The 9829-nt window shown below is 41.1% G+C and overlaps 1 protein-coding gene across 1 annotated transcript; it reads left to right on the plus strand.

Moving 5' to 3' along the window:
- Positions 1 to 360: 360 nt before the first annotated feature.
- On the plus strand, positions 361 to 7302 carry alg5 (ALG5 dolichyl-phosphate beta-glucosyltransferase). Its single transcript, XM_031729161.2, has 10 exons — positions 361 to 711; positions 1670 to 1838; positions 2032 to 2078; positions 2839 to 2907; positions 3043 to 3135; positions 3252 to 3365; positions 3482 to 3541; positions 3634 to 3785; positions 6068 to 6153; positions 6467 to 7302. The coding sequence occupies exons 1-10, from the start codon at positions 649 to 651 to the stop codon at positions 6580 to 6582; spliced, it is 969 nt and encodes a 322-aa protein (XP_031585021.2). The 5' UTR covers positions 361 to 648; the 3' UTR covers positions 6583 to 7302.
- The last annotated feature ends 2527 nt before the right edge of the window (positions 7303 to 9829 follow it).

The following is a 9829-nucleotide window of genomic DNA, read 5'->3' on the forward strand; positions in this document are numbered from 1 at the left end:
TTGTGGACCTTGTAGGAAATCTTCAGGAAACATTTCCGATAGATTTTACAAAATCATTTTTGAGAGGTCGTTGTCCAAAATATGACCTTTAGGGAATTGGGGGACTGGGATGCAGGTTGTTGTTTTCCATAAATGTTACAACAAAATGTTGTAGACTAGAAGAAAAGTCTTTAATGCTTTGACAAATGCTAATATTTTTCCTAGCATTATACCTCCCTTTTTTTCTTTATGTACATGTTAAAGAGAGAGTCCTTGCCACCATTTCCACCCCTGTCCGCTATGAGGCAGTGTGCCCCAGCGCCGAGCGGCACTGTGCCGCTCGTTGTTCTCCTGCTCCAATATGATGATGTGGGAGAAAAAACAGTCACTACTTCCGCATCGTCGTTGTGTTCAGTTGTGATTGGAAGTGGAGTTAGGTGAAGTGTCCTCACAGCAATGGAAACATAAGGACTCATATTAAACATTTTAACCTTCTGAATAATATCGTAAGGTCGTAATTTGGTACATATATTTGGACACACCAGGAGGTTAGAACACAGGCTGTGTGTCAATAAAGGAAGGGAAAGGAGAAAGCCAGCTAGCTTCTGAGCTAGCCCCCTGCAGGTGGTCTGTCTGTCAGTGGGTGTAGGGTAGGTAACCTGATGGAAAATGGATTTCCTCTGTGAAATAGTTCAAGCCCTCGTCGCACTGGCAGCTGTAGGTTTCATCGTGGTGAGTAATCAGTGCTTTGGATGAGAGATGCTGTAGCTAAGTTGTTTTGGGAGAAGTTGCCCAAATACAGTTACAGTGATAGCGTGGGTATCTTTCCTTTTGTACTTTTTCCAAGTTATCCTTGAGCATTGTGTTTGACTCGGGCCACTTGTAGACTTTTACAGGCCTGTTCATGTACCTCAGTTTTATGATACTTCCTCTTCATTCTGCTCTAAAGCAACAGAGGGGTCAAGTGTCATGCAGAAAAAATATCTCATAAGTAATATGAGCATGAAACGGAGCAACATTTAATTCAGAAAAACTAGACATTGGCTGATACCGGATCTTTAGGTTGTAAATAAATCCTGTATTGATTGGTATTTATTCAGAGCGTTAGTCCTATTGACTATTGAAAGCATATATGAAACATATGGTACATATTTGCTCGCATGCTTTTAGATATAGACCAGTTTCTAAAGTTTTACATTTTAGGATATAATAAAAAATAATCTCGTCCTTAGCAGATCTCAAAATTGAGTAAATACAACCTCAGATGAACTACAAAATGTGACATAGGAATGCAGAGAGTAATTAGCAGTCAGGTGCCTGCTATTAAGTAATGATCAGCAAGTTTGAGCACCTCTATAAAAAAAAAAAAAAAGGAAGTTTTCTGGTCTGGAGTATTCTAGGGTGGGGTAACACAATGCCAAGGAGGAAAGACATCAATTGTGTCTTTCATCATCAACTTGCTTCTCTGTGCTAGAGAAGCAATTGGTGGTTCTCATGAGTCTAGAAAGTCTTTTAAGGTCTTCTCTCTAAAAAGAACATGGGAGCGTAGCGTAGGTTTTCAGTCTTAGATCTGAACAAACCACAAGACTTGTGAAACAATGTGCTTTGGAGATGTTTGGCCAAAACGTATCACTGCACCACATTTGTAGAAAGATTCAATTGTAAATCAAATGCAATTCTCACTTTTCAGTTGCTCGTAATAGCACACTTAACTGCAGGGATGGTGGACCTGACACGCCATGAGAAGGAGAAACACTTTCTCACCGCCACCGGAGAGAAGCGGCTCTTCCCCAGTCTACATGATCCCCATTCCAGGGAGCTCTCTGTGGTGGTCCCGGCCTACAACGAGGAGCTCCGATGTGAGTAAAGTCTGCTTTTCTGCTCAGTCAGTCATTATGAATGCCCACATTAGACACACACTGTAAATAGTCACAGTTTTCATTAGGCGTTAGTAGTGCAATCCATCCAGGTTGGTGCAGTCAGACGTCATGTCACTGTGCACCTGCAGTAGGTTGTACTTGCTATTATATGTGTGTTACTGTGTCCCTTCAGTACCAGTGATGATGGATGAAGCTATGGAGTACTTGGAAAACAGGCAGGTAAGTGCAGCGCCTGAATTAAAGCTTAATTATATTTACAGTAAAAAGCAGCACATTTAAAAGCATATAAAACAAAATGTATCACCGGATATCCAATTACCACATTTAACAGTAACTGTAATTACATTTGGGATATTTATTTATAATCAAAATCTGACACACAAAAAGCAAACAAAAAGACTGTTATCAGGACTGTTTTTATTAGGAACATTTATTAATTAATAAATGTATATACTTTAAAGCTAAACTATGTATAAACAGATGGCTTAAAAATTTTAATGACAAGAAAGCCCTTAGATTAGTTGTTCTGTTCATTAGTTTGAATTTATTTCAAGGTGACCACACCTTTTCAGAGATACAGTTCAAGTTTGTTTTTTGTTTTGTTTTTTATAATTTGTTTACATTTTTTGGTCACTGGGTCCTTTTTTCTGCAACCTGCAATGTTGTTTTAACAAAAAAACAACATTCCTTAATCACCATGACTGAACTAGCAGCAGGTTTTGAATTTAAATGAGCAGCACAGGGAAACATTCAACGTATAGAAAATGACTAGGTTTCTTGAATAACTGATGTTAGTGCCTTTTTGTCTGCACTGATGATGGATAATGTTCATTATTAAAAAAAAAAAAAAAACATATATTGCTGGATATGTTATTCTCAGACTTACCAGTAGGTGGCAACAATGATCTGGGTAAAGTGGCTGTTGTGAAACAAGTCTCTCCTGTTTTTTGTTTTTGTCTGTTTTTTCTTCTGACTGCAGAAACAAAACCCCTCTTTTACCTATGAGGTCATCGTGGTGGATGATGGCAGCAAAGACAAAACCACAGAGGTAATAATTTTAAATCTTTTTGGGGCAAATGTAACCAGACCTTCTATTTTAGCACAACTCCATTTTGCTCAGCTAAACATTTTCAACCAGTATAGATCGGTTTCATGAGTGGACACTGTTGTGTTGTCCTGGCAGGTTGCTTTGCGGTACACTAGGAAGTACAGTGCTGATAAAGTGCGCGTCCTGACGCTGGTGAAGAACAGAGGGAAAGGAGGAGCTGTGCGGATGGTGAGATTGTAGATGTGAGATTACAGTGTGTCCAAATGGGAACCCTAAAGCAGCAGTTTGGAACTGACTTTGGGTTTTTTTGTTTTGTTTTGTTTTTATCTCTTTTTCTTTTAAAGGGAACTCTGAGCTCCAGAGGGAAAGTCATTTTGATGGCAGATGCTGATGGAGCCACAAAGTTTTCTGACATTGAGAAAGTGGAGGGTGGACTCAATGACCTCAACCCCAAACCGGTGTGATGGTGTTCTGTTCTGTTTTAAATTCAGTTTCACTTATTAGATATATAAGTGTGTAAAAGTGGTTAAAATGTGGCCAAGCCTAATGCCTCATGTGCTGCTCTCACGTCTAGGAGAACATGGCAATTTCATGTGGATCCAGAGCTCACCTAGAGAAAGATTCTGTAGCTCAGGTAACAGGGTTTTATTTTAGGCTGCTTAAAAAAAAAAGTGTTCGAAATTATTTTTCAGAACAGTAAATGACCACACTTTGGTGTCTTTGCAGCGGTCTTTGTTTCGTACGTTCCTTATGTATGGCTTCCACTTCCTGGTGTGGTTTTTTTGCGTGAAGGGGATCAAGGACACTCAGTGTGGCTTCAAGCTTTTCACACGTGAGGCTGCACTCAAGACCTTCTCCTCTCTCCATGTAGAGCGATGGTAAGGAATCAGCCTCCACTGTTAGCACATGATGATGTCTTAGCTTAAAGTATTAGCTTTAATGTGCATTCACCTGGACTATATTAAAAGCAGAAATTTGCAAATCTGAACCAATTTGTCATATGTTTAGCAAAGGGATTGTGGACAATTTAGTGTAAAGGCCATTACACACCGAGCGCATTGTGAAAAAGTCAAATTAAATTTTGAAGCCACATCTGAGAGGGCAGAGAAATAATTTCAGAGAGCCGATTGACCCGGAGCAAAGTCTAGCTGTGTGTCTGTGAGGTAAAATAGTATTACTTCACTAGTTCCCCATCATTGTTTATTCAGTACAGTGCGCTTTTTGAGCTGCGAACGTGCTTGTTGCCAAATGCAGTGGTGTGATTGTTCAGGTCCTTTTATTCACAAATCCCAAAAAATTGAACTTCGTCCGAAAAGAAATTAATGCTGCAGATCCAACTCACAAAATTACACAGATAGGTGACTCGGAAAAATATTTTTAAGCCATAAAATATTTTCACAGATTTTAAGTGTTCGGTGTGTAAAAGTATTTATTCTGATCAGAGAACACAGAAGAAAATACTCTCTCTCCCTTTCTCTCCACATATATATATATATATACATACATATAACTGTGTTGAGAACTGCTCAATGCATTACTAAACCCTGGAAGGATAGTATAAGTGGTGAGCCATCCTCTTTGTGGTTGAAGGGTGAAAAAGGCTTGGGATCACTTAAATTTTCGTGAAATCATATTATAAAAAACCGTATTATAAAGCCGTATTATAAAAGCAGTAGAAGTCAGGGCTATGTTTAATAGTGAAAATAAGAATGTTTCTGCAAAGTGCACAATGAACACTGCAAAAAGGGACTCAAGGGGCTGGAACTAAACAGCTGCATAGCCTTAAGAAAACCACTTATCAGTGAGGCTAATCTGAGAAAATGGCTTTAATTTGCTAGGGAGCATCAAGATTGGACTCTGTAGCAATGGAAAAAGGTCATGTGGTCATGTGGATGAGTCCAGATTTACTCTGTTCCAGAGTGATGAGTACATCAGGTTAAGAAGAGAGGCAGATGAAGTGATGCCTACCGTACAAGATTATTGTTATGTCTGCAATTGCTTCAGTTGGTCAGGTCTAAACCCAGAAAGTTACATCAATTAAATCAACACAAAGTATTCCAAGATGACAGTGCCGGGATTCATGAGTCAAAGAGTGGTTGAGGGAGCAGGATTGGCCACCTCAGAGTCCAGACCTTAACCCTGCTGAGATTCTTTGGGATGTGCTGGAGAAGACTTTACACAGAGCTTTGACGTTCCCATGAGCAGTACGAGGTCTCGGTGGAAAACTTAATGCAGCTGTGGACATTATATGTGCAAAATCCATGCCTCAGGGAATCACAAGTTGGTGTACTCTTAGTGTCATCTCAACCCCAGATGAACTGTAGGATGGCAAATCTATGTCATGAGGAATTTTCAGGGCTGAAACCCACATTTATGTCATGTTATAAATTGCAACCAGATAAACTTTACACACTCTTAAAGTGAATTAGCACTTTAAGCAGTCTGAGTCCACAATTCTCAGGCATAAAAGGGTGTGGCATGGCTGACTCCGGGACATGGATGAGCTGCTGCCCCAAGTGAAGGAGTTTAAGTATCCTGTGTTTTTTGTTCACGGGTGGGGGAAGAGTGGATTGGGATATTCACAGATGGATCTGCTCTGGTGAAGAGAGCGCTGAGTGTGAAAGTGAAGTTGTTGATTTACTGGTCAGTCCACGTTTCTACCCTCACCCATAGCCATGAGCTGTGGGTAGAGACCAAAAAGAAGGAGAGTGCAGATACAAGTGACAGAAATGAGCTTGCAGCAAAGGGTGGCAGGGCTCTCCATTAGAAATTTAAAATAGATTCAGAATATATCTGCTTCTCCTTCAAATCAAAAACAGACAGTTAAGGTGCTTCAGGCATCTGGATAGGATCCCTCCTGAGTGGCCGTTAGGTGAGCAGCAAACTGTCCATGATACAAAGTAACAGAAAAAAACACTGGTCACAAGGGTGTTTCATCTGTTTTCTGATAATTAACTGGTGAAAACTCCAAGAAGTGAATTTTTGGTGAAATTTAAACAGTCTTCTGTGTCCAAATCAGTTGTGAGCATCACACTAATTAATGCTAAATAACTAAGAAGTCCTGAGGATTTATACCTAGCACAGGTGATGGAGTCACAGTGGAGTTTTAGGTTTTAACCTGCAGTAAAACAGGAACTTTAAATCCACTTTCTTCTCACAGGGCTTTTGATGTGGAGCTCCTGTACATTGCCCAGTGTTTTAAAATCCCCATAGCCGAGGTGGCGGTCAACTGGACTGAAATAGAAGGTACGACTTTTTTTTTTTTTTTTCTTTCCATGAAATATGTGGACGTGTCTCCTCCCACCATGCCACCTATCTGCAGGGCTATAAATATCTCTGTAGGGTGTGTTTGGAAGTCTGTTTGTGGTTGATTGCATTTATTTTTAGACCTTTTGTAATAATTTGTAGAAGTTGATCTTTGTGTGTGAGCTTCATATAAGCCAGCCTAGCACCACTGCAATAAAGTCTTCCTTTTTATTGCACTGTCAGGCATATTTTCAGTATTTTTCTTATGAAAGCACGACTTGAAGCTGAAGCGCCTCTGGGTTTGTTCTAACAGGGTCCAAGCTGATACCGTTTTGGAGCTGGCTGCAGATGGGACGAGACCTGGTTTTCATTCGCCTGCGCTACATCACCGGAGCCTGGAAACTGCAGTCATCGCATAAGACTGATTAGCCAATCAGATGAGCCCTTGTATCATAGAGACGGCCTATGATACGGCCACCGAGCCTTTGGGTGGTTTGGGGGGGAGCGTTACAGCTGTGTCCATCATTCACTGTAATCAGAAGCAAAGCACGGTGTATCAATACTTCTCCTTTCCAGGCATCACTGGATGTGAAGTAATGACACAGTTTTGGTTTCCTCATGATCCTGCCTTTTTTTTTATGTGATTACCGTTTGTTATGGCTTATGTTAAAAAAAAAAAAAAATTCTGTTGCCACGGGTTACAGAACATCTCTGTGGCTCGTCCATGAACTAAGTTACATCATGTTGTGCCCAGTCAGCCGTGAGAAGGACTTTTAGTGGTGTAATGTGGAGGACCTACTGATGTGAGGGACTGATTTTATTTTGTAGGGTTGATGGGCTTAATGACATGAACAAGAATAATAAAAAAGTCAGTGATTTATGACTCGATAATTGTTATTAACTTAGTAACTGAAGCTGCAGCAATAGGTTGAGCTACAGAAATGTAACTGACAACTGTTGTTAATTCAAAAAAATATGAGCATTTGATTGATTTTGAGTTGTCAGAATTTGCTGATTTTCTTTGTTTTTGGGGGTTTTTTGCACTGCTGTCAAATAGAATCAATGAATGACTGACGGTATGAAACAACAACACGCTGTACAGTATGTAATCAGATTGGTGAATGGGAAGAAAAACATCCATTAATCCAATCCTTTAACTGCTTGTCTCACCTTTGTTGCAGTTGGGCTGAAGCCTATTCCAGCTGATACCGAGTGACAGGCAGGATTTATCCTGAGCAGAAAGAGAGAAAAATTGATAGAAATGTGCAGAAAACAAACTCATTTTACACGGTCGGCCACATACAGCCCACTTTGATCTTTGGCCGTAGCAACGAAACTGCCCTTTCTGTCAGTGTAAAGATGTTTAACTTCACAGTTAATCCCATTTAATATAAAAAGAAGTCCAATGGCAATGGTCCAGCTCTTTATCAGCAGGAAATGCTATGAAACCTATGAATTCAAATCCAAAATCAATATTTAATATTTTCCAAATATGAGCAGTGGGCCAAATTGAGTTCTTTGCCAGACCGATTCTGGCCCCCAGGCCTCGTGTTTGACACCTCTGACGTAGAGATTAAAGAACCATCAGTGATGACATGGTTTCATACAATACAGAGAAGCTTAAACTGCTCTGCTGTGTTTGTAACAATGCTTACTGCAGCTACAGATTTTTTGTAAAGACATGACATCTCTTTGTTAATACTGCAGCTAAAGGAGTTTCTTGTAGTAGGGCCGAGGATCTTTAATGGGTCTTAAAACTTGACTAATTGTGACTGATGGTTCCCAAACATGCAGTGAGGCACCTTTCAGGCTTCTTACAGAGAGTACCAGGGTCAGGAAAGTACCTTTGAAATATTATTACTAGATGTCTGCAGGCTCTAACTCCACTAAACGTTTAATTTGGTATAAATCATGTTTAACTGATTAAGTTATCTGGGGTCAGCTCTAGGAAATGTTCAGCACAGTAGGCAGTGTGATCTGGCCTTTCCTCAACATGAAAGAAAGTAGGAAACCCTGGACTGCGGTATTTATCTCAATATTCATCCTTTTGTTTGTCTCCCAGGCCTAGTGTGGACATCTTGGAAGGAGTCCAGCAAGCGTTTTTGTGGTCTGAGTAAATGAACTTTAATAGTGCTGTTTTCTTATGCAAGCCTGAGGTCTGGGCTTTGCGCTCATGCGGATGTCTCTGAGGGCCTCCCGGAGCCCCAGGGAGAGCATCCTGTTTGTGCCCCGCTCGTCTGGCTGTGTCTGCCCTACCACACAAGACACAGAAGTGGGGAATCGCAAGCTGCACATTTCTAGTTTCCTGCCTCCAGATTTGGCACTGCAGAAAATTAGGGTGCCATATTTGAAGATTTGCAAAAGCGTTCGATTGGCACCAATTAGCTCCATGAAATGAAATGAAATTTAATTTCAAGTAACCAAATGTAATGCTCCACAAAATAGGCCCTGTGTTTCTAATGGGAGATTAAAACCCTTACAGGCTGTTGTGCTCACATCTAAAACGGTGATCAAACACACAGCCCACTGCTCTCGGTCCTGCTCTGAAACCTTCCCGCGGCTTCTTTGGCGGTCCCCGAACCAAACCTTGGACCTTCATAGTCCCCCACCTTTTTAGGCGCACACCAGCGGATTGACTTAGTGGTGTGTTCTGATGGTTTACCTGGTGGTTAAGATGAAAAAAAAAATCATATTGTTTTTTTATGGGATATTCAAAGTAGTTTCACTTCGCGTTGGGAGTGTTGTTACATCCCGCAGCAGTTGCTGTAAACTCTGAAAATGTCAAACTTGTAGACTCACTGTCGCCAGCCGGGCTTGCGTCATTAGCTGGACCAGTCACGGCACTCCCAATAAAGGATCGTATCCATCCGCAGTGAGAAAGACCTCAGCGCTCCCAACAATGGATAACAAAACAAACTTGGATTTTTAAAACGAAGAAAAAAAAAATATAAATAAAGATGATTTCACTGCATGTGTGGAATCATACATGAAGACTGAGTACTAAACCGGAAGATGTTTTACTTTATCTTTTCTTTTTTAAGCTTACAGGTGCAGCATGTGCGTGCACGTGCGCGCGACCACAGGAAAGTAACACTGTGAGGTAGTTGGATATGATAGCAGATTTGATCGTGCCCGAGCTGGACTTTATATATAACTTAAAAGTTAATATAAAGAAGCAGATTTAGTCTTATACTCGGTACATTGCACCTATAGCCTGGCCTGCGCCCAGCAGGTGCTCGTTGCTGTAAAGGAAGAAGATGACAGCAAACAGACCCTCGCAGGCAGAGAGATAGGTGTAACAAAAACTCGCTGATAAACACTTTAAGTACAATAATTATTAGAGTTTTATCAGGTAAAATCAGTGAAATCTTCTGCAATACTAGAACAGGTGTGATTTGGGGATTTTTATTTCTCTATTTTTCTTTTCCTTTATATCGTGATTAGGTGATTGGGAGCTCAGGTGCTCGAACACAAACGCTCGTGCGTGCTGCCGCGAGCGCTGAATCTGAAATCCCTGAAATCCTGAGAAAGTTCCAGGAGGGGGGGGGGCGGAGGGATCTAGCATGCAGGCGCTGCGGTTCCAGCCAGGCTGACGCCGCCGAGGCTGTGTGGCGCTCGGCTGGGGCTGCTGGAGGAGTGGAGCCTCCAAGCTTCACAAACCTGCGTCAAAGCGACC

The sequence above is a fragment of the Oreochromis aureus genome, linkage group 10 (genome assembly GCF_013358895.1).
Source record: "Oreochromis aureus strain Israel breed Guangdong linkage group 10, ZZ_aureus, whole genome shotgun sequence".
NCBI lineage: Eukaryota > Metazoa > Chordata > Actinopteri > Cichliformes > Cichlidae > Oreochromis > Oreochromis aureus.

Bases quoted from the DNA above. Each gene is read 5' to 3' on its own strand.
- alg5 (XM_031729161.2), top strand. From the start codon at position 649: ATGGATTTCCTCTGTGAAATAGTTCAAGCCCTCGTCGCACTGGCAGCT. The intron at 2,908-3,042 runs GTAATAATTTTA...TTGTCCTGGCAG, and splicing joins GCAAAGACAAAACCACAGAG to GTTGCTTTGCGGTACACTAG. The intron at 3,542-3,633 runs GTAACAGGGTTT...GTGTCTTTGCAG, and splicing joins AGAAAGATTCTGTAGCTCAG to CGGTCTTTGTTTCGTACGTT.